Raw genomic sequence first — 25,808 nt, forward strand, 5'->3', positions numbered from 1 at the left:
AACAAAAACTTAATCTTGCCAAAGAAAAACTACGCAAACTCAAAAATGTTTTCTTAAAAGCAAAATATGTTTGGTAACAATATAGATATAAGTGCTTTAAGTATACATTATGTTGTAAAAGAGAGAAAATTAGTTTGATCAATTAATAAGTGGAAGAAGAAAACGTGTATATGTACAACATTTATTTCATTCTTTGGAAAATACGTTTTTAAAAATTTTAATATATAAGAATCGTTATATATATACAAATTAAACATCATTAAAAATTTATTAAAAAGTTTCATTACGATGTTTCATATAACCGGTTAACAAGTCTAGCATTCGGTCCACTGGATGAAATAGAAATTCGATCCAAAAAATTAAAATACATATATATATATATTCAATCTATGGCATTCTTTGTAAAACTTCATACAGATAAATAAATAAATTGACAAGAGTGTAAAAATTTCGAATTTAAAGAAGTGAAAATATTTTTTCTTAAAACCATTAAACTTTTCTCTTTTCGTCTTGTTCTCCAACATACAAAACATTTACTTCGATAAAAAAAACCACGTTTTTAAAACAAAATTACAAAAAATACGAATATTTTGGGTATTTATAAACGACTCGGGTAATATTTGGCATTTTGGCAGCTACTGTTCCCGCTGCTTCGATTAGTTCGGACGCTAGAATCGCACTCGATGGCCAGCATCGGCGGCCTCAAAGAGTCCCTGTTCATTTTTTTCATCAGCGATTTGTGAATGGCCACGTCTTCCAGCACCCGCGACTGTTCCATATTGTGGTAAGCTCCTCCGTCGTTTCTCGCGGTATGATGTCCGTGGACAACCCTGTCTTGCGGCACCCGCTGGAACCGTTTGAACTCTTCCGAGGTGGCCACGGCCTCTTTGCCATCGGGTCTGCGTCGTCGCGTCTTCTTCCTCAGATTATACCTCCGAAAACAGGCCACTATACAGATAATGACCGCGAAACCCAAAACGGACCCGCACACGGTGATGGGGAAGGGCACCGATGACAGGTTGAGACTAGCTGAAGTTTCTTTGTAACTTCCTACAATCGTTTCAAAGAAAAACTACATTAGATGCTTTGACAATTTTTTTTCTAAAGCTTACAAAAAAAAAACATTATTGGAAACCATCTGGGATTTTGTTGGCGAATTATGTTGAATTGTTCAAGCCATTAAATTGTCAATCAGGTCAATAATTGAAAGCCCAATCGGATGGTGTCATAGGCATGATAAACCAGTGCTTTTCTAAACCAATTTAACCCTAATTAACACCGATAAATTGAAAAATCCTATTGATAATTTATTCAAATACACAATGAGTTCCAGTAAGATTTCAAATGGGATTCAATAGCTAATTGGTACTCTAGTGGTACACGATTGGGAACATGATCCAAATACCAATGCGTCATTCCAGTTATATCCTTTATGTACTTCCCAATAAAGGTCCTATTGTTTTTTTTTGTAAAAGGGTGACAGTCGTGACGTCAGCATGGATGGTATAAAGAACGTAATTAGGATTATTATCATCTCCAACTTAAGTTCCTCCCACAAACGAAAACTCTTAAGATTTTCCTAAATTCATTTATCAAGTATCGGTAATAGAACCTTGTTAATGGAAGGTTTGATTTAACTCTTCATTTAGTTTAATTCGCCTTTATTTAAAGCTGCACTTAATTATTTGTTTATCAGATATATAGTACATAGATTATCAAGCACCGTTTTTGTCAAAGGAAATACATTGTAAAACGAGATACTAATAGACCCCGGAAGATGGCAATACTGTTTCAATATGAATTTCGTGGATTCCACCCAGGAATGGAAGCAGGATGAGTCGTAAGTTCTCCATAATTCTGACTACATTCTTGACTGTATATGTGAGCTGTAATTTACGAGCTCATCTACCAACCATTTTTAATGACGCCAGACTGTCATACTAAAAGAATAACATTGAAAAGATCCTACTACGTTTCTGGTGATTTGTGACTGTTAAGTACGCGCTCCGAAAGTTGTAACCCAAAGTGTTGGCTCCCAGGCAAACGTATTTCCCCGAATCTGACTCGGTGACGTCGTTGATGATTAATTTGTTGAGGAATGTGCCTTCCGGATTCTCTAGTATGTCTGAAGATCCCAGAACCCTGAAGGATTCGCCTTCAACCACGAAGAGATTCTCCTCCACTCCGGTAGCGACGGCTCCGTGGCTCGAGATACTTTCCGGAAAATCTCGTAGATCGTCTTTCTCCACTCGTTTCAGCCACTGTCATTAATAATAGGATTTGGTGTTACCTCTAAGCGGGATGAACGAGTATGGTATTCTCTGTAACCCACCTGAATATGAGGCTGCACGTCACTGCGAACCCTGCACTGTAATGTGGCTGTCGCTCCAGTGCTGACTGTAGTGTTGATAGGATGATCTCCCGTTAGCTCCGGTTTCTTGCGTACACGATCTGTTTCAAAAAGCAAATAGTTACCTTTAAGACTATACTAGAGTTACCAACGACGTTCCCTAAGACATTACCGACGACTTCGACGTTGAAGGTTATATTTTTCGTTCCCTGAGAATTGTGCAAGAGACAAGTGTAGTTTCCCGCGTCTTGCGGTTGCAGATCTTGCAGTTGCAAAGTCCACCGTCCAAGCTTGGCTCCCGCTGGCAAGTGATAACCCTTTCCTATTGGTTTGGAACCTTTGTAGATGGATCGTCCAGTGACTATCGGATGGCCGTCCCTCAACCAGGTCAGTTGAGGTCGCGGGTTGCCCTTTCCTTCACACTTCAGCCTGACCGTGCTTCCGACGGGCCTTTGTACGATTGGATGCGGGAATTTGGTGACTTGAACGAACTCCGGTTTACCTGCAATAAATCGAACCCATTAATACAAAATATTCTATCTATATTTGAGAATATCCCGGAAACTTACTTTTGGGGACAGTATCTCCTTGCTTGTTGGTGTCGTGCTCTGGTCTGAATAGGTTCCCGTTATTGGGGCTGTCCGGGTCCAGCTCCTGGCTCTCGTCTTCGGTGTGTTCATCATCGGCCGCCTTTTCGTCGGTACCACCAGACTCAAGTACTAGAAGATAAACTGGTACGGTCACCGAGCCGAACCCGTTGACCGCTTTGCATTCGTAGTCTCCGGTGTCTTCGGAGGACACGCTCTTAATCCTGAGCGCCCCTTGGTCCGTGATTCGTATCCGCTCCGACTCCGCCAGAGGATCTCCCTGTTTGAACCAGTCAAAAAAGTCGGCTCCGGCCGTCCCGCAACTCAACTGGACATTGGTTCCCACTGTGGCCACGTGCCTCAAGTCACTGCCTTGATGTACTACCCGCGGTGGACCTACGGAAGAAAAATTATGAGAATATGGTTAAAAATCCATCAATTTAAAATTGCGAGCAACGTACGTTATATTATAACCCAGACCACAAGTAACACAATACACTTAAGTATGACACTGAAACATTTCCGTTAATGATTGCGTAATCGGAAGTTTTGGAACAGGAAACTTGTTACTTCCGCTTCCTTCGTTAGCAAAATTACTACCAGTTTAGTTTGATTGCGATAAATAAATTCGAAAATAACAATTACCTTCAGTAACGAAGTGTGTTAATAATAGACAATTTTATTCAATAATTCATCATTATTTTTCCAAAACAAACATTTTTTTACTTTTAAAAGCGTTTCAATTTTCACTAAGCATTGGTCGTTACGTGACAGTTCCAAAGACTAGAAATGATTAACGGGGATATGTCAGTTTTTAAAAACGTTCTGACTTACGAGGAAGTGTCATACTTATGTTAATTATGTTACTTAGGCCCAAACGAAAATATCAACCGCTATACGCGTCCCACCTGAACTTTTCTACACTGTTACCTTTCTCAGTTTAATTAGTACCTCGCGTAATACGTGAGTAGTGTTTTATTTATTTGACCCGGACGTACCGCCCCCTGTAAACGACCGCTAATCAAGTCACATCACGATTTGAGAAGGAGGCATTTTATGAGATTCAATTTTAATTTTTGACATTCTCAATTTGGAGGCGCGCCCACGCAGATTTTCGAAGGCAACTAAAGGGTTTGCTAATTAATAAGATCAGCGTCTACTTTAGAGAGCTTTGGGCCATTTAGCAGGAGTAAATTTCCCGCTCAACTAATTCAATAACACTTGTCCGTAACGATAACATAGTACATCTCACGTGACAACAATTGAGTTTCTTATAAATATTGTTCAAACAAATACCACCCATAAACATAACATTACAGTGTATATGCGAGCTCTATAACTAAAACAAAATAAATGTAATTTTGAAATATTATCTTTTTTCCAGCTTAAACGAAAAGTATTTTGGCTACCCAAAAAAGGATTTCTAATTCAAACTTTCCTCTAGTATTTAAAATATGTTTGGGCAATTTTAAGTTGATTAGTTTGGGATTAAATTGAACTAGAGATCTTTTGATTCCTTAAAATATGTCAAAACTTGTTGAGGTTAACGGTAATAGTTAGTGTAGGGAGCTATTGGCTCGATCGCTTGGCATGCAGGGCTTGCCACCTCCCTCCTACGCAGTGTAACCCGGCCACCTGAATTAAAGGCTTCAAAAGTCGCTTGATGACTTAGGCCTAAGATGGTGCCTGGGGTATTAGCCTAGCTGATTTTTTTAACTAATATAACTTTATAATTAGTTTTGAGAGTGTAAATGTATAACTAAACGCTCGTGGCAGATGCTTAGTGGAAATTCGGTAACCCTTTCCTTGCCAAAAGGCTGTCGAACTAGTTTTCGCCGATTTGCAAAGACAGAATAAAAAGTTAAAAAAGATCAGGTCATTTCTCTTATTCGTAAATGTCCACCCCCGCTCTTAATCCACAGCAGAAGGGTCAATTCTCGCCTGTATAGAAAACTGGGTCGGACACCTACAACCAAAACACCTCGCAGCTAAGTTATATAGTCTATATTATTATTTTACTGGATTTCCAACACTATAAATCAACGTGTGTGTGTGTGTAAGCCGCGAGAAAAATAAAACGTTACCTAATATACATTCGAATCTCACCTAGACAGTTAATCGTAGAACCGATTTTAACAAACTGTACCGCTTCATCGTACATCAACTAAAATGTATCGTGACCGAAATCGACTTCAGTTTAAATTCTCAGATGTGGGTTTCTGTCTTTCTAAACTTAAACGAAGTTTTTTTTTTTCAAAATTTCGTGAAAAATTACTTCAGTCAAGATCTTCAATTATCCGCGTTTTTTTAGAATCGCTCAATTAATCACTAGCCCACGTTTGAACGTTGAAATTTATCTACCTATAATTAAATATTGGGGGCCTACACGAGCTATCTCTTCTTTTTACCTCGTAAAGAAAAAACGTGTTCAAATTCAAAATTTTCGTGAACTAACAGTTGGGCGTTTTCTACCGCAAAGAGTTATATATGATTACGTACACGGCACTTAAAAGAGAAGATTTTATTTGTAAACCGCGCGGAAAGTCAGTGAACCATATTATACGTAAGAACGGGGAGATTGGAAACCTAATAAATTAACTCATCAAGGTGGATTCGAAAGATTTCAAGGGGGAAGTTAGGTTACCCTTGTAGGGCGGAATCCGGCCTCCAGAGGCGCTGCTGTCTTATTTCCCTATTCTCAAGCCTCGGACTCGTTTTTCAAAAACGTAAAATTTCACCGCCTTCACTTAAAAAAACAGAGCGTTAAATTTAATATTTGCCCATATTTTTGTATAATTTTAGGTACACAATTTCGAGCTTATCAGTGTTTATAATCGTGTCTGTCAGACTTTTTTTTTAAAGATAAAATCATAACGTTAAAGCAAAGATGTTGGCAGTCACTACGCTTAAAAAGACGTGAAATTGCCTATTACCTGTAAGAATTTAAACACAAATTAAAGCTACTATATTTTTGGAGATTTTTAGATAACAAATAGTAGAAGGTAATAAAAATTATATAATAATCTTTATATTTAGCTTTCTTGTGGAGGATATTCAACATTTAAATTGAACTTTTAGATTTAAAATCGACACTTGAGCTGTGTACTAGCAATTTTTTAAGCATATTTGAAATAGAAATGAAAAACTGAGGTAATGTGGAAATGTTCCTTTTGAAAACGTTTAGTTTTTCATCACGGAATTTTGAATTTCTTAGCATCTCTGAAATTTTTTATTTCTAGACATCCCTCAATTTACAACAGGCTCTTAGCCTCTTAGCAATCGTTAACCGGAAATAATTTATTCAATTCCCATTACATTTTTAATAGAAATGGAAATTCGTACACGAGCAGCAAGTGTTCTTTGTATTTTAAAAGTGGCTATATTCGAATAGGAATGAGATTGTACGCGATGTCTTGTTTGGCCACATTACAATATACAATAAGGCAACGTTTCTCAGCATTTCTCATTTCGAAGCCGCTGGCCATAAAGGGAGATTTTCCCCCTCGCTTGTACAACACAATAGGAGGGAAGGTAAAACGAAAACGAGACCAGATTGGCGGCATGAAAAAGGATCCTATTATGATTGACGCGAGTTTGTTTGCAGAACTTGACAAGCGCTATTCCGTCCCTCTGCCACCCCCCCCTCCCCTTATGCGGATAAATTAATGTCTAGAGGAAGTTTCCCCACTTCAAATACGTCATTTTTTCATTCTCTCAAAAACTGGTTTCCGCCGGTGGCTACTATACGCCAAGTCCGTGTTATTTTTATTATTTTATTTTTCACTTGTTATTAATAAATTGTATTTGCGATACAATTTTACTTTATTTTGAAGCTGGTAAAAAATATCGACAATATTTACGTCTCGTGTGTCTCTATTCAATTTATCTAAAAAATATAATAATAGACCGGTTCACAAATTGTTTACAGGGAAGCATGCATTTAGAGCGAAGCATTCAGCGGTTCGATTTTAACTATTTTATTTCTAGAAGACGGCGTGAATTGGAACCTAAAGTTGGTATTATCGAATTATTACCAAAACATTCAACTACTAACAAGGAGACTACCCGAGGTGGTTATCTCTATTTCTATTTTTGGCTTTTCGAATTTTTGAAATTTATTAAAATGTTCACAGGGGGGGGGGGGGGCCTAGGAATCGGTCAGAATCCCATGTTATTTTCAATTGGAAAATTTCAATTTTTTGTTGTCAAAAACATTTTTCGTTGCCATGGCAAAACGGTTGCCCATTGAATAAATTCCCCCCGAGTTTGAACAAAATCGGTGGGTTACACCTTGGGATGTCTCCTTGTTAGTTCCACCAAGCCAATATAAAGATACACTTAAATAGTATATCCGCAGTTATCGCGGATTAAAGATACAATTTAAAAAGCAGATCAACCCGTGAAAATCAGTTCGGTTTGTCAGACAAGCGCAAAGCGTATCCGCGTACTGCCAGTAGAGTAACAAAATATGTTACCCGCTAAAGGTATCGAATTAAAAATAATCCAGTTAATCTTGGAACGCAATAGATACCAGATCACCCTTAGAATCCCTATAAATTCCTTAATCCATCCGTAGCTCACATACGCAGAGATAGATGCGAGTTAAGGTCCAACTAAATTCACCCCTGCACATTAACTTAAAAAAAAACATTCTCCAAAGATACGGTAAACGTCTACGAAAGCTCAATAGTAATCAGAACTTATGGCTTAGGATAAACGTCAACCACTAACACATCCTAAATCGTTTAGAAAAGTGGTCGTTTAGAGACGCGAAAATTGAACAAAAGGCAAGGCCTATTAGCATTCAAATTAGTCTCCTGTCGCCCCCCCCCCCTTCCGTCTCGGGGGCATGTTCGCGTATTCCATCAACGCGCGCTCCGGAGAATGCGTCGCCGAAGCTAAAGAGCCGGGTATAGTATGCGGTGAGCAATTAAAACTGGTTGGACAGCATTTTTCGGCAATGTATAGAAAAATTACTTTTATAGCTTAGGCTTAATAAACGAGCCTGCCCCCTGGTGAAGACCACTCGAAATGAAGAATAATGGCCGTTTTCTTTCGATGAATACTTTTTTTCCTCCGCAAAAGAGGCAGAGAGAACGTAGCGCCGTTTTCAATTTGTGGAATTTCATTAATTGAGCCGCTGGCTCGCTAACTAGACGCCGCTTTTCACAAAAGTTCACGAATTTTGGGGGAAACATTTTTTCCTCAAATATATTATTTTTCCCCGCAGGGTGTTTGAAACTGGTTTTAGCCCTCGCGGTCTGCGGGCTCGTTATTCGATAGCTTTGAAGGATGGTCGGAATAAAACAATGAGCCCCCCCCCCTGAATTTATCATCCCCGTCAAATCACCGCTTATAAACAGTGTATTTTTATTTCGTAAATCGTTCGTCCCTAATAAGAAATCGCGTTGGTTTTTATTTATTTTACGAGATATATTGTAATAGTGATGATGTCACAATAAATATCCACCAAGTTAAGCAACCATTCGAGAACGTGAATGGGGAAGCTCGTAGCCGAGTGTAGCCGTAGCTTTATTACCAGTTTCCGCTACATGTTTCGGGGGTTGACTTACCGTCGAGGGGCAGGTCACTTCCTTGATTAACGACGCACCCCTCAAAAGATTAAATTTAATCGTGATTATTTTTATTAAATTCAATTTAATCGTGATTATTTTGATTAAATTCAATTTAATCGCGATTAAGTTGATTAAATCACGTTTAATCATGATTATAATGTTTAAATCTGATTTAATCACGAATAAGTTATTTAATCTGATTAATATGCTTTAATCTGTTTAAAATGATTAAATCCTGATTAAAAAAATTATATCGTTATTAGTATGATTAAATCGTACTTTAGTTTTATTTTAATGATAAATACTCGATTCAGCCGATTATATTGATTAAATCGTGATTAAAATGATTAAATGTAATTAAAAAGATTAAATCTAATAAAAAATATTAAATATAATTAAAAAGATTAAATCTAATTAAAAAGATTAAATCTAATTAAAAAGATTAAATCTAATTAAAATGATTAAATCTAATTAAAAAGATTAGATCGTGATTAGAATGATTAAATATCGTTTAAATGATTAAATCCTGATTAAATAGATTAGGTCATGATTAGAATGATTAAATCCTGATTAAATAGATTAGGTCATGATTAGAATGATTAAATCTCGTTTAAATCTTGATTAGATTTTCTAATCTTGATTAGAATGATTAAATCTCGTTTAAATCTTGATTATATTTTCTAATCTCGATTAGATTTTCTAATCTTGATTAGATTTTCTAACCTTGATTATATTTTCTAATCTTGATTAGATTTTCTAATCTTGATTAGATTTTTTAATCTTTTTTTAATCTTGATTACCTTGATTTAATCACGATTACCCAGATTTAATCATTTTACTATGATTAAGACGCACCGTGTCTAATATTTATTAAGATATCATTACTTTGATCTAAATGTGATAAACTGTTATTCTAGAGTTTCCTACACGCATTTAATTATCCATGATAAATTGCTGGTTTTCGCAAAATAAAACCTCGGTTAAGAAGCGAGTGCTTGTAAATTTAAATTTGAATGCGAACTCGACCCTCCCTCGTAGTTTAACGATTGAAATAAATTGCATTTGCGTTTCGTTTTTTTAGCTTTGAAACGTACAAAGTGGTTAAATGGAAAGGGAGGTCCTCGAATTGCACTCTCTCGAAAAGAGAAAGAGAAATTGATAAGCCCTGAAAAAAAAGGGGAAAATCCAAGCTAGGCTATCAGCGATGTCTCAGACTTAAAAGTTGTTCAAGACGAAATGCTGGTAGAAAAAAGTGTTCAACGTATTCTTAGAGCCCTCTTTCTTTTTTATCGAGCGAGTCAAGTATCGAAATCCGAAGGAGGATATCGCGGATTACTGGGTCTTAGTAACACCGAATTTACGGACTTTGATAAAAATTTATCGCCGAACATTTTCTCCGTTACCTAATCAATATAACTTTTGCTTACTAAATCAGGATTTTATCTGGCGTCCTTTAAATCACGGCCGTCTTTCGGCCACCAAAGAAAGAGATAGAACATCCATCCTATACACTCTTTCCTGCCCCCTTTGCGGTATATTTTTCTCTTAGTTTTTATAAAAAGGAGGACCCTCGAAGTACTTTTTTTAAACCCATAATTATGTCTGATTTTTTCTTTACTTTCGTCTTTTAGATCCGGGCATCTGCTCGATTTCGCGGTAATTTCATCAAAAACTTTAATGGGCTAATTTTATTTAAAAGATTTTTGAAAGACGTTATTAAAACCGGCGTGGGCATTTAGATATATTGGACTTTGAATGATGGTGATGGTTACGGAGAGACGACGTGACTAAGCTAGCACATTTTTTTAATGACGATTTTCGATTTTTTTCAGATCCGATGCAATTGAGACATTTGAAATTACAAATGTAGAAACGCTGACATCGTGTTTCTCTAGATGGTTTCAAAACGACATCTTTTTTGAATCAGCTCTTTAGGGTGAAATCATTAATTTTTTTATAGGTTGCTCGGAGCAAAGTGATATTTACTTTTAGACGTGTTTAATATATATATAAAGAACTACGATAATCTACGTAATCGCTGGTACTCTTAATCTAGTATCGTTGTAAAGTCCAATACGATTTCTCACGGGGTATCAAATTCAAATGTATTCGTTATTCTTGTGATATTTACATTTGAGTTTAATTTTATTTAGACAAGTCATCAAGCGATTTACAGCCCATACATAATATCAAAAACATTATTTATGTAACATAGATAAATCAAGGAAATTTATATAAATAACAATAAATACAAATTTAATTGCTCGGATCGTAGTAAAAAGACCTCGTTAAATAATTTCAGGATTTTTTATCATTGACAAAGAGCTAATGATCTATATTACACGCTTATTAACTGGTAAAACACAAAAATTGTACATGATGTCAAAATAATTAAAAATATCAAGTTCAAACGAATCAAATTAATTTCAGATTGTGACGTTTTAGGATTACTTATAGCAATAGAGAAATAAACATTTGACGCATTTGAATGGGCCTACCCGAAGTCTTATCAGATGTTTAGTCTGAATCGCAGAAATTATTAATTATCTCAAAATCGCTAAATTTTTTCGTATTTAATTTTTATCGATAATTTATCTTGAGTTGATATTTTATTAATAAAATTGCTTAAAATAGTGTTCAAAGTAGTTTTTTTATACTAAATAAATATTTCTTCCCTTCCTGTCAAAACGTTTCATTTTCCCCTATCTAGTAGACCGAAATTTAAATTTGATAGTTCAACTTTCATATTTCGTAAGCAATTTTTATAAACTGATTTCGTAATTTTAAGAGCAGTTTTAATAAAAATTTGGGGATTGTACATATGACTTTAAGATTTAAGGTGTGAAGCCATGCCTACTAGTTAAACTATATATTTAAACACTAATATCGTATACTTATAATTACTTATAATATGAAATGTCCACCTCATTTTAAATTTAAATTAATTGGCTTTTTAAGGAAAGAATTGGTAAAAAAAGGAAGAAAAAAAAAAGAAAAACAACCCCAGAAATTTTCTAAAATATGGGGGAAGGGGGGGGTGGTAGTGTCGTGTACTTTCCTGTAAAAATGGAAGTCACCCAATGTGGGTGGATATTTCTCCCTTGATAATACGAAATTTGGTATTAGACCTATACGTATGCGACCCCCTACCTGATCTCCCTCATGAATAATGCTAAAGGAAAACATTTGACGAATTGATCCCCCCCCCCCATTTTCTAGCGCTCCCTCCCCCCTTCCCCGGTTCTGAGGTCATTTGATAGTTTGAACAAGACGGACACCTTGTGTGGTATTTTCTTAACTCGATTTTCGTTTCGCTGCGGGTGGGAGACGAAATATGCCCGGCGTGAGGGGGTCGAATCAGTGGCTGTGGTAACGCGACTTCGACGGTCATCAATTTTGCCCGTAATCGGTCGCGTTTTGTTAGTTTATTCCCAATCACGTCCTCTGGGAACGAGCGACGTGCTTCTAAAAAAACTGTATTCGTAATGCGTAGTAACTCGTCTCGGAAATGGCTGACTCGCCAGCTTTTTGAACTTTAAACGTGTAAGTTAATGAAGTCTCAAGAACGCTTTATTTGAAAGGTATGCCTACAATTCCTATAGCGTTAAAGGCCTAGGTTTTCTTCTGCCTGTCACCCTTTAAATTTACTTTCCTTCCAAACAAATACCCTGGTGGTAGGCCAATGTGTTCCGCTGTTGGCCTACCACCAGGGTATTTGTTTAAAAGGAAAGCAAATTTAAAGGGTGACAGGCAGATGAAAACCTAGGCCTTTAAAGAAAATACGCCACTTTAGGATTTCTTGTGGCGACATCTACGGCCATTATTCGGAAGCAGATGCTATTTTACGTTTTGTTGAAACGGCAGAAAAGGGGATTGCAAACTAAGTATTTCTCTTTTCTGATAGTAGACGGCGCGTCAGTCATTGCACTTGCTCGTACGGTATTACTGAAGTGGTATATTCATATTTCCCGTGTAATGTTGTGTCGTCATTATTACGTATAAAAAAACCAACTCTTGGGTTACAAATTAGTTGCGGCAACTAAATTCGAATACCACAATAGCGCGTACATGGCCTAGAAACCTTATTTAAAAATAATTTTTGATGCAAATACCATCGTAGGTAGAAGAGATCAAGATTTAACTGAAAACATCGTTTTCATTCAAATCGAACCTAATTTCAGAAATGGAAATGTCAAATATTTACATATGATCAAGTTCTATGCTCACGATCAATGTATTAATATTGGGATATCGAGGGTGTGTAATTTCCTATCGTATTATGTATCTTTTACCATTTAAACCCTACGGTTGAAGATGTACACTACAGCGGCGGCTACACGGTACGTGATTTTAATACACACAATTAACTTGGTGATTGGGTGCAAAAAACTATTATATTTCCAAAAAAAAGGACCCGTATTTCATATTTTAAAAGGACTTATTTAACATAACTTGGTCTCCCCATGAAGCCGTCAGAAAGTCAGTTTCTTCTTTCGTTTATAATGTGGTTTATTTTTCAATTTACCTGTCAGGCTCTTGGCAATTCTATAAAATACATAACCTAGGTGCACTAAAAAACTGATTTCCACCACCGAACCTGTTAGCATACGCTATAGAACGACGACCTACGCTAACCATTTAAAAAAATAATGAGCACAGCTGTCTTTAGGGTACCACAACGTATCTGCTTTACTTTTCCACCGAAATGATCTATATGGTAGCTAGGAGCAGGGAGCAACAAACAGAACACCCCACACAAGGAGAACGCAACCCGTCAAAAGTCGTGGATTTTCTCGCGTACATTTTTCATTGGCTAGACGCTTTAGCGCCTGCTGCCGTCGAAAGGGGAAAATTCGGAAATTGTCAGCGTAAAGGCTCGTGACGCTCGTCCAATGAAATTCGTAGACAACCCTTCGTTAGCGTGTTTAAAGGCTAGCTGCGTTCTCCTTGTGTTTGTCGCTAGAAAATGGCAGTGACAAGTCCGTGATTCTCCTTCTAGTGCCGGGAAAATAGCAATTGGAAATCGGTAGTCAAAACTTTGGCGCTAAACTGGCACTTGTTTAAAAGTTTGTAAAAGAATCAAGACGCGCTAAAAAATCTTCGCGGGGAAACATGATCCGGGAACAGCGCTCTGCCTTGTTTCAAGGGGCGCGCGTGTCAAGCAGCTCGTTAAATACGGAAACACCACCCCCGAAAGGAGAAACCCAACCTCCGGGATCTCCCGCTTCCCGCCTTCGCTTTCCTCTTTCGACTTTGGAATAATATTTACCCGACGCTTACGTGCCGCGGAATAAAGAAGCCCTATTCAGACGGATCATCTACACCCCGTTGAATTCGCGCGCCCGAATAGCCGAGATATCTGCCCGGCTGCCACGCGTGACGCGTTCCAATGTAAACGAGACCCAACAATGTCTCTTCTCCTCGCGGCTCTGATAGACCGATTTGTTTTCTTGTTGAGAGAAAAGTAGCTGACTCTGCCTGCCGAAAGAGTGTTTCAACTTTCTACACCGAGTCACCGAGGTATCTTTTACACTTCTTTTCGACAATCGAACCCCATTCGATATAGAACGATGAAGTACACAACTCGAAACGTACAGATGTGAACGTCTCACTACGCCTTTGATTTAATCTCAATAAGCCTGTGATGGGTATATATCTGCTCATTTAAGGTTTGGCATGCTTCTGTTAGTTTGCATCTATGTTCGTAATAATTTTGAACCGCTCAATAGATGCTTAAAGGGGAACGGTCAAGCTTTAACCAGTTAGATAGTCTTATAGCCCGTTAAAAACTAAAATTTATGGCGAAAACCGCATCAAAAAATATTAAGCGGTTAATTTTTAATAAAATAAAGAAATTTCGGGAAATTGAAAAGCGAGCGTCCGCTGCGACACCTAGTGAGAAATCGGTGAGACACTCCTTGCTTGAAAAACAATATAAAAGCGCGCGCTGCTGAAGACGCCAAAGATTTGTTTTGCACGCGCAGCGCGTTCCACTGCAAGACCTAAGCCTAAATTTCGCGATTTCAAACGTTAGGATAGTTCGCAAATCGCTCACTAAGGTCGTGCTGGCGCTAGCGATACACCTTAAGATGGCGGCGAAAATTCAAACCCAAATACTTGGCGTTATTTTGCGTTTCAACTTTGTGGGCCAAGACAAAATAAGGTACGTGTAAGTACCTTTTGATAGGCAGATTTAGCGATATTTGGCAGTTCCCCTTTAAATAAAAACTATTCAACAATTTTCCTAGAAGTAGTAATACAGAGAGCCAGGACATACTTGTAAAAGCTTAAGGATGATAAAATTGGCGAATAAGTAGATTAGTCCATTATGAAAAGGGATGATAAAGCTAAACCCTAAACGAATTTGAAGAAATTTAAAAACTTACTAATAGCTCGTACCGATAGGTCTTCGAGCAAACGAAAAGACGCGAAACTCGGACCAAATAGATCTTCGAGTAAAAAATTAAATTAAATAAAAAGCCAGAAATTCCAACGGTAGACCGGTTTCGTCTTATTTGGGACTCGTCAGTACCGTGCGGGAAATCTGGCTGGCGACTATAACACCGAATAGAGAAACTAAGCCTAAATATTAAAAATTTCAAAACGAGTTGCATAGCAACGGAAAGCCGAATAGGGGGAGAGTGGTGGAGATTAGTATATACGCAATGTTAAGTTAAAAGGAACCCCCACCTATGGACTGCATTGTAAAGGATGATAAAATCGGCGAATAAGTAGATATTCGCCAATTTTATCATCCTTTACAATGCACTCATTAAGTGGTTCCTTTTAACTTAACATTGTAAAAGCTTAGTATTTCAATACAGAGGAGCTCATTCAATTTCGCACGCGCCCCCTGAAAGAAAAAACTAACATTTAAGCACGTGACTATTTTATTCAGTGACTCGCGCGCATGCGCGTAGGGGGGGGGGTAAATAAAAACAGAGCGGCATTTATCAAAGCGCATATTCCTCTCGTTCAAAAAAAATCTCAGGTTACCCGGGGTTGTGGTTTGTTATCATTGTAATGATAACGAATTTATGTCGGTCATAACAATACGACGCCCATTGTAGTCACGTGATTATTTGTGAAACAGGAATGTGGGGTGTTTTTCCTCGTGATCGGTGACGTTCAATAATGTCATGGTGGCTGTTTTAAGAAGGGGCTTGGGTACGACCATAAGTAACATAATAACAATACGTATGACAATTAACGAGATTTACAACCAAACTGATTTTCATAGCTGTTGCGTAATCAAGATGTTTTCTCAGCACAGAGCCCTCTAGTGTCTAAAATACGCGAGACTTCCGCTAAGCCGAAATATCTGGTTTCCGATAGATAGGCTAAAATGATAAAAATTAAAAATGTTTTTCTCGGCGCAACGAGCTCATGTTTTTTTTATCACGCGTGATTCACACGCGGGCTTCTAAACAAAACCAAAGCCCCTGGCGACTCCAGAACGTGCTCTCCGATATTAGACTTAAATTTTAATCAAAAAGTAGTCATCCAAAACTGTAAGTCGCCAGTCCAAGTCACAACTTGAAGAGAGTATCAGTGTCGAAAAAAAGTTCGGTTAGAAAATTAGCATTAAAGCAATAGGAAGTGTCATACTTATTGTTATTATGTTACTTATGCTACGACGTATGACTCCAACGCTACGAACAACCACCAAATTATAAATTAAACATAGCTCATTTCATGAACCAGCATGTTTTGTAAAACTCATTTTTCGAAAAAATTCTGCTCTGCCAATGTTAATTTTCCACCTTATATCAATCCAGGGGCGGATAAACCCTTTCAGCACGTCTAGGCACAGAAAAATTTGGCGCCCTTTGGCATTGTCTAAAGGGGTGGTCAGCTATGTAGGGGCGTATCAGTTTTTAATAAATTAATAAATAAATAAATATATTAGTTTCGCCAAAAGTTGTTGGTCTTTTTTTACCTTTTCGGCGTTGTTTTAAGTAGGGTCAAGTTAAGTACTTTATCAGAGTGGGGCTTTATCAGAGTTTTGGCGCCCCTAGATAAATGCCGGCCTAGGCACGTGTCTACTCTGCCTAATGGTTAAATCTCCCCTGTATCAGACATCTTTGGATTGCTGTAATAGGGTATTTATTTCAGCCTCAATTAAACTAATATTGTTTAAGAATATAATTTATTTTACCGCCCACGTAAGTAAAGTTTAGCGAAGAGATGAAAGTAATTGGGCTCTTCAAAATGAACAAGATAACATTTAGTTAGGCTACTGGCAAAGCTGAATTTTTAAGGTAAGTGTAATGGTGTATTGGTCGTGATTATATCTCGCGTGTAATAGTATACAGTAAATATGATAACAAAAAACATTTTTAATATAATCAAGATTTTGGTGATTTGAGAAAACCGTTTTATTTGGAAGGTACTAATTAGAACAGTCAATGGGAGAATTCGCGCGTCACTGACTGTGCCAGGAAACTCTCTCTTGGCAGCTCGCGATAAGACCGCGTCGGTATAGTTGTTATTTTTAACCCTTCATCCTAAAAGAGCGGGGAGGCAACTTCTCTTTGGGCGGTCATCTCGCGATATCTGGACATTCGTCAAGCTTCCCCTAAAAATAAGAAGAGGGGACAAGGCGAGTTGTTGGGGCCACTGCGGGATATCTCTCCTCCGCGTTCGCTCTTGTCCCCCGCTGACGGTCCCTTCCGAGCTCGTATCTCGAATAGATCCCGCGTTGTGTCCCTTTTTCTCGAAATAGCTCATCCTTCTCGGAGAACCCCGTCTCAATAACCGAGTTACGCTCCGAGCCGAACCGCGTTGCCATCTTACCCTGTTCCCGGTTCTAACTGAGGCACGCTGGCGCGGAGGAGCGCCGAAGACTGCCGGAGTGAATAATGAAGGAGGACGAGAGACCACCATTTCTTACCTACTGCCATCCGGGGCTGATGTATATTATTTCAGATTGAAGCGGGGTAAATACGCGAGTCAGGGGTCCCTCGAGCGGGCGAACGGTAGGGGTCCCCGGGACGGTCCTTACTTACGATCCATCACTGACTGGAAAGACAAGACGTTGTGTGTCTAACCTCGTAGATTCCTTTTCCAGCCCTCAACGGTACCCCTTCCTATATCGCTTCTTATTTCGTTGCCTCCGTTCCATTGTCGAAGATACGTTCAAAAATATACTATCATTCGAGTAGTTTCGAAATAGTTTTAGAGAACGCTCACTGTACCCTCGGCGTAGCTTTAACTACGCTGGCCCTTATCTGATCCCGTTTGAAGTGGTTCCTCCTTCTTCTTAATTTATTGGGCCGGTTCACCTTCGCTCGGGAAACCTCACTTCCTATTTTTAAGTCGAGCTTTCCTTTGTGTTCCCTCCTCACTCCCCGTTTAATTCGCCACGGATGTCGAACGATTGTTGCCCCTACAAACGATTCGGAAAGGGGTCGCGCGAGGTCAAATAATCCCGCAAAAATAGAAAAAGGTTAACCCGTATGCCTTCCATTTTCACCTTTCAAGATCAGGTGTGGTCATCTATTTAGATTTAATAGATAGTTCGGACCATCCCTTTTTCCCTCGAGAATATTTTTCCTATTCGAGAAGAAGAGCTTACTTTGTCCGATGGAGTACTCCGCCTGCTTTGGCTCGGCACAATGGACCCATTTTAGTACGGCCGTTGTCAAGATAATGCCAATGACGCGCCGGTCAATCTTGACCCTGAATGGTTCGAATGACCCTTTCATGGTTTACATTACGAGCATCCGCTTCTACGCTCTTCGAAACATCACACCTGCAATACAAAAAAATAAACTTATTTGCCATTGATTTTTTTTCTCCAAAACATTCATTTCCGCAGCTGTCTACGTACAGTCATGATGAAATAAATGTACAAACTCTAACATAAATTCAAGTGTTTTTTCAAATGTTTTGTATTAAAGTACGCGTTTAAAATATATTGACTTTTTGAACATAGCCTTTTTCAATTTTACACAAAATAGAATTATAAATTTTCATTGTATAGCAGAATAAATAAATGTAATTAATAATAATAACTTATTAATATTTTTAAGGAACAAAACTGACAAAAGAACACAATTGACCGTAGCAAGCGTTTAAAAAATTTAATTCGCATTCTTTAACGGCTTTTTTAAGAAGTTAAGATCCAAATTATATTAATCCATTTAAGATAAAATCAGTTCATTCTATGTAATATCGCCTTCTCTACAAAGACGGTAAGTGGAGGTTTAAAAAAACGTGTTCAAAGGCAACACTTTGGATGGACATCTTCTTTGAAATCATAAGAAGGCCTTAAAATACACCGAGTAAGCTAATACGCACATTTTTTTCTTGGTTCGTGTAAAACGAAATTGTCGTCAAGTTTTTAACGAGCCGTATTCGATTTCAACGCCATTTGTTCCGCCCCCCCCCCCCTCCTAACGCGGCTTATGAAATTTGAATAAGGCATCTCGCGGAGATAAATTTAGCTTCGTCAATGATAATTTTCGCTTATTATCCTACTCTCGGTGGGACCTCAGCTCGTAACAACCGCCAGATTTTTACGCTCTTCATAAATACTCCAAAATTTATGGCTCCGTGGAACCGAATCAGCTTTATTTTTTTTCCCACTCTCTTTTGGGTGAATTGTAGAAGCGAACTCCTCTCTGGCGCACTCAAAAACTGTCGGTCTGCTCGTCAGACCATGAAAGTGAAATAATAATAAATCGTTTATGAACATTAGCCTTTGGTAAATAAGAAAATATTCGAGTATTTTTAATATAAAAATAAATGATGAGGCCACAAATTCAGCGAGAGAATATCCGGTTTCTCAGATCCTATCGAGTGGCACTTGTGGGAGGGAACTCTTCCTTTTAATTGAATCATTTATCTACGTTACTGATCGTTGGCTATTAAGTCGTCACCACCAGCCTGGATAGCGAAAAATATTTTATTGCTCTGAATTCAATAGATTTGATTACCACATCGGTAAAGCGTTTTGATTTGCGTAATTGATAGTAGTTGAAAGGGCACCACCGTAAAATCTTAGGGAAACTCCAGTAGCTCCGCCTCTTTTATACCACGTGATAGCGGGACCGGTTAATCAATCATCATCTATAGTATATTTCCGGAGCTCGCGCATCAAATCATTAAAATTGAAACGCCGGTGGGGCCCTTTAATATATATGGAAGAAGTTTGCAGCTTCCGAAAACATTTGGTTAGGTGTTTAGTTTTCGCCATATGATGGTTTCAAACGTTTAATGGGCTTTCCTTGAAATTAGAGAGATTAAGCCATTTAAGAAATCTGAAAACTTCTACACGTTTTTTGGCAGGTGTTAGTTTCTCAACCATTTTACATATTTCTAAGATAAGATAAAATCAGTTCATTCCATAGAAAATTGAAGAGGAAAGGGAAATCTGGGCTTAATTTTTCTGCTATTTTACCCAATTTTAAGATAAAATCAGATCAGTCAATTTAAAATAAAGATTTCTAGGCCAATTTATTTTCCTTTACTCGCTATAACATAATCAGAATGAACCTTTATTGTTTTACAATGTTTCAAATTAATGTCTTTCTCCGCGAAATAATCAATCGAAAACCCATAAAATTCGAATCTTCCTCAACAGTTTCCTCGTAATTATTATTAAACCTAATCAGATAACGTGATATAAATTGTGGATAACGCGTGTCGCATCCGTTCATTTTTATTCGAGAGGCGATCTCAATCAGTTTTTCCCACTTATCGCGATCAAATTAATCCCTAGATCAAGATAATTTCCCCCCGCGAACCGTTGATTAGAAGTGGCAGAGGGGAATATTTCCTTCCCAAAACGCGTTATTCGAGAGTCGAATTCACCGGCAGTGTTCGGATGTTTCCGCCGTTTGGCGCTGGTGCCAAGAAACGGGTATGGAACGGTAGCGAAGAGCTCGTAAATCTGTCAGAGTGATTTTAATCTGGCGTTTGCCAGTTTGTCTCGTAATCAGCGCACGCTATCTCCATCCGTCTCTCCTCGTTTCTTTCTTTTATCGCGCCAATACCGCGAAATATATATCAAAGACCCTTCAGTTCTGTTTGCGTTAGGCCTTTCTCTTCGCGAGCCCCTAGAGTCTAAAGAAAACACCAAATTCCGAGAGAATTTGTATCGCGGAATGCGACCCTTCGCTGAATCGCGAGTGTAACCTCACTCTCGACCCCAGAACTCGAGTCGAAGCTATAGTCTTTCGGGGTATACGACAATTTACTTCTCTCGATGCAAATGAAGAAAAACAGAAAGCCAGTAAAGCTTATAAAGAGTCTGAAAGAAATCGATTTATAGCTTCGAGAATCCGTTTCGCAGGACCCTTAAAAATTCAAACCGTAATCGTAGATTAACTTTGACGGGCCGACTGGGAAAGCGTTGACCTTTTTCGCGACTGTCGGCTGACATTACGGCTAGACCCGACCGAAATAAGGCTCGTTATGGTAATGGCGGCTGCCTCCTCGTTGGGGCATCGACTGCGCGTCGAACGGAACGTGGACCTTCTCTTAAGGGAAGCTTGCTATGGGGGGCGCGACACCGTCGACATGCTCGTAAATTGGAACCAGCGAAGATGGCCCTCTTTCGTTGTGGTTTTAGCAAAGAGTTCCTCGAGTGGGAGATTTCTACAATATCTTGACTTCTCTACGAGATAACCCGCGGTTCATCGGGTCTTATCTTTCGAAATGGGACTGAGCTAGAAATATAATTCCCGTTTTAAAACCGGACATTTTATTCATTCTCGTTCGCTTCTATTTCTTTTTTAGAAGATCGAGGTCCTGTTTTACGATTTCATTTTTTGCTCGAACGTTCTCGCGCTGTCTGTTAGTCAGTCTGAACTTCGAGCCGCGCCAGGATGGAGAAAGAAAGGAGAGAAGGGTCAAGTGTCGACCCCTGGTTGGAGGGAATCGTGGTTGGTGTATTTATATTGCCTTAATGAGATTATCCCCGCAACCCTTTTAAGTTCCAATTCGCGGGTGTCGAATGTTTACGACCTTCGCCCGAATCTGGCTTTTTCTTTCCCAAATCAGACGATATTCAGAATAAAATAGTTTCTTAAAATGTCCGTTACTGATAAAATATTGATCTTGGGTTACTTAGTTGGATTTACCCCAAAATAAGCGTCCGGGATACAGGGTGTGGCCCAAACTTTAGTGTCGAGATTAAGAAAACGTTATATTTTTATCTCGCATTCCATTTTGTTGAATACGTTGATGATAATTATAATTTATAGAACCCGCTCAAAAGGGGGAGTTATTCTCGAACTTTTCAATTCGTTAGCTCGTTAAACTAGCTGTGGCTTTGGAACATTTAATGAGAAAATTATTTAAATTTCGAGACAGCGTCGTTTGAATACGCAATTTTTATGACAATTAAGTTATTAAACTAAAATACATTTATTTTCCCTAAAACGCTCGATGAAGTGTAAATAATCTTCAACAAGCGCGTTTTAAACAATGCCTTATTTTATAGAGGCCTCTTCATCGTTAAAATTTAAATTTACAGTCACGCGTAAAGATTTTGTTTACGTTATTACTAATGATTTTTATTTTTTGCTAGGTTTCGCAAATTATAGCAGCCTTGAAATATGTTGTATATAATCATCAATTTCATTCTGCATATTGGCAGATAACTTTTAAATAAATTACCAAGCAAAATATTAAAATTTCTCAAAGGCACGAATAATAATAATAATAATAATAATTTTTATGACAATATACGTGATTTCTTTTTCTTTTGAAAATGAAATTATATAATTCAATTTAAAGTTTAAAAAGGTAAATGTTATATAAAGTTGGAAGTGGTCCAAATAATAAGTAATTCTGTTATTTTATAGGTAAAGAATTAAATTTGCCTTAGTTTTAAAATCAGGTATGAAATTACATAAAAAATATTTTAATATTTGAAAATACTAGAACGCAATTATTTTAAAACTGATAAAAATAATGATATTGAAATACATTGGCATCATTTTAAATATGTTTGGTAAAAAATAGGATTTCTATGAACTTTCAAATAATTTCAAAAAAGCAATTACGTTTAAGTCAATTTACGTGGTTTTGTAACTAAGGCAACGGAATATTACTTTATCAATTTTCTTTTATACTAATTTGATTTATAGAAAATTGAACCAATAAATGTTGATTTTAGTCACATGGTTGAATAAATTATATCTTAGTCACGTGTAATTATAATAAATCATATTTGCAATAATAAGAATAACTACTATAATACTAACATAGTAAATAATCAGAATTTACCTTAGGAGCTATATCACACTCTATTTCTTAAAGTTAGCTAGGTTTTGGACGTAAAATTTAAAATTCTTCCGAGGTAAATATCATATCTATAAGCGTAATGTCTCCACTCCCACTCATAAAACGTGTTTTCCGAAACGTTTGACGTAATGGGCTCTAACCCGAATTTTGCTTAAAGTATTATCTTGATAGGCCAACGGAATACAGATAGAAGTCCCGCGTGTAGTGATATTTCGCGAAAATGGGCCACTCACAAACTTGATTCTAAACATTATAATTACCATATTTAACCCAAATTGACTTGACAAGCCCATCATTCTTAACTCGGGGAGAGAGAGCTAGGATTTGTCTTACAGACCGCGACTTAAAGAAAGGATATAACAGCGTTTAAATTTCAGTTTACTTCGAGCAAACTTTCTAAAGGATGATAAAATTAGCGAATAAGTAGAGCTAAACGCTAAACAAATTTGAAGAAATTTAAAAACTTACTAATAGCTCGTACCGATAGGTCTTAGAGCAAACAAATAGACGCGAAACTCGGACCAAATAGATCTTCGAGTTTCGCGTCTTTTTGTTTGCTCGAAGACCTATCGGTACGAGCTATTAGTAAGTTTTTAAATTTCTTCAAATTTGTTTAGGGTTTAGCTTTATTATCCCTTTTCATAATGGACTATTCTACTTATTCGCTAATTTTATCATCCTTTACAATACAGTGGTTCCTTTTCACCAAACTTTCTAAGCCTTTAAACCAACCCGTTTCTTCGAGATCTAATTGGTAGGTTTTAGTACCGTCATTCGACGAAATTCCACCATATCTAGGATAAACGGACACCCAACACCAGCCACGGACTTCGAATGGCAATTACCTCCCTCCGAATCCGCGAACCCACCTCGTCCCCATAAAACGGAAGGCTCGACTTACATTCACAAACAGAATCGTTCCATCTTCCTGCAAACTGCGATTCGGCGAGGGTAATACCGGGTAAAAATACGATCGGAGAGACTAAACAAACTGAACTATTAACGGGCTATCGCGTTGGTAAAGAGAGACCATCCACATGTTGCTTCCTTCTCCTCCCGGTGCGCGTCAAAAACGGAAATTTGATCCGTTCCTCGAAAGTCTTCGATAAGTTTGTTTTCCGCGTCCCGTCGTCTTTTTGCGGCGAAACACGCGCGATTTGCGAAGCTGTCGGGCGTGTGGGAAGCTCGCGTCCGTTTCTGCCGACTCTCAGCGCGAGTCTGACACGCTGGGGAACTTTGAAAACTTTCTGGACCTCTCTCGTTTCCCCTCCGCCAGTCGATCCTGGTAAGCTTCCCAGTCTGCGGCTCGAGTTGGGGCGAACGAAAATCAGTTACCTCTCTTCGTTTTAGCCAACTCCGCCTCCTCCTTCCTCTGGTCTTATTATTCTTTTTATGAAGTCCATTCTGCCCTCGCTCATTTTTCAAAATATATACATTCTATCCCCCCCTGCCCCCCGCCGGCCCGCCTTACTACGGGTCTTCGGTCCCCCCTGTTTTTTCCTCATCGCTCGGAGGAAATAGGCTCCGATCCTCTCGTTACCATGCCAACCCCATCTTCTCGCCCCCCTCCATCGGCGCGTACGACCCGGGTAGTTTCGGGGCTCGTTAGGCAGCCGTCAATTTCGAATTGAAGAGATCTGTCCCCTCCCTTTCCCCGGGACTGTTGGTTTTTCTCTTCGCTTTATTTATTATCTCCTCCCGTTTAAAATATCTCCGAGACAGAGCCCCTCTTCCTTGATTGTCCGCTTTATGTTCCGTTGGAAATCGTTTCTCGTTTTGTACTTTTCTATTGATGTTTTGTTTCCGAAGAAATTGACGACTAGTCTCGATTAGCGTGGAATGACGCGGTACCAGTTTGGTCGGTTGCTCTGACGATATTTCAATGATGCGGGCTGATTGCAGTTTCGAGGTTTCGGGTGGAAATGACGGGTAGAGGTCGGCGTTTGAATAAGAAATTATACGATTGTTTATATTTATCCATAACCGAGAATTATTCAGAAATATTCGAAAAAAAATGATTAATTTTGCATGTTAAATCGTTGTTTAATCGTATAATTTATTCGTATAAAACAAATAACACTAATTTTAATGATTAATTGAAATTTTTGCGGTTAATTTATTTGTTCCGCCGACCTCTAATGACGGGGAAATATATTTTTAAATTTACATCTCTACCTTTTCGTAATTTTTAAGAAAAGTATATTTATATTTTTATTTTAAAAAATCTTGGTTGTCTGTTTTTCGCGTGATTATTTGCACTTTGAAGTCCAGAATAAAGTTTCAACGAAAACGTCAGAATATGTAGAGAGTACAATCACTTAAAAGTTTCAGTTTCTTACTTTTTTACCGTCAAATAAAGCTAATATTGTAATAAATATTTATTGTAGTGTTGTAAGTCGGAAAATGACCGAGGCCTTTTTTCCGGAAATTATTTCGTATTTTTCCGGAAAAAAATAAAAAAAGTTTTCATTCCATTATTAGTCTAATATATTGTTGCAAATTGAAATTAAGCGGCTTTTTCACCTAATTTTTTCCAATCTAAAAGTAAAACTAAACCTCTAGACTAATTTAAACTGATTAACAATGTAGCACTATTAATGTTTTGTAGTATGTTTACTGATGTTAGACATTTCATATCGATAAAAAGTTAATAACATTAAAAACTCTTAAAAAGTAATTTATGTTTCAAATTTGTATTTTTCCGATTTGCGGAAATTTTTCCGCATTTTATTTTACCGGAAAATTAACAAAACTAATTTATTGCAAAAATAAACAGATATGCTTCAAAGCATTATGATGTAGTCATAGCAAGAACATATTTAAGTTTTGGTAAGAACAAGCTAGCTACCGTAGCTTTGAGGCCTGCCCTGTTTTATTTTGTTATTTTTAATTTTACTTATTGAACGAAATCTACAGAGTCGTGGTGAGAACTATCTAACTAGAACCAATAGAACCATAAGTAGCATATTACTTATAAAAAAATATTGTCGAACTGATTTTCAGAGTTATCGCACAAAAAAGGATTGGTAAGGAAATTAG

General features: G+C 37.8%; 1 protein-coding gene across 3 annotated transcripts in view; it reads right to left on the reverse strand.

Annotated features, from left to right (window-relative positions):
- Positions 1–216: 216 nt before the first annotated feature.
- The window catches only part of LOC149947251 (fibroblast growth factor receptor-like 1), a 30,665-nt gene continuing 5,073 nt past the window's right edge, over positions 217–25,808 (reverse strand). The window contains exons 1-7 of one of the 3 annotated variants that reach the window (XM_090171526.1): positions 23,671–24,028; positions 18,091–18,267; positions 2,920–3,333; positions 2,523–2,852; positions 2,333–2,451; positions 1,973–2,261; positions 217–1,050 (exon numbers count right to left, since the gene is read on the reverse strand). In XM_090171526.1, the coding sequence (XP_090027652.1) occupies positions 599–1,050; positions 1,973–2,261; positions 2,333–2,451; positions 2,523–2,852; positions 2,920–3,333; positions 18,091–18,220 (1,734 nt within the window). In that variant the 5' untranslated portion in view covers positions 18,221–18,267; positions 23,671–24,028 and the 3' untranslated portion in view covers positions 217–598. Of the gene's footprint in view, positions 1,051–1,969; positions 2,262–2,332; positions 2,452–2,522; positions 2,853–2,919; positions 3,334–18,090; positions 18,268–23,670; positions 24,029–25,808 lie in introns of those variants that run through there. The other 2 variants (XM_090171523.1, XM_090171524.1) reach the window with 2 other exon arrangements.

Source organism: Leiobunum rupestre, chromosome 4 (assembly GCF_980474605.1).
Source record: "Leiobunum rupestre chromosome 4, qqLeiRupe1.1.hap1, whole genome shotgun sequence".
NCBI classification, from domain to species: domain Eukaryota; kingdom Metazoa; phylum Arthropoda; class Arachnida; order Opiliones; family Sclerosomatidae; genus Leiobunum; species Leiobunum rupestre.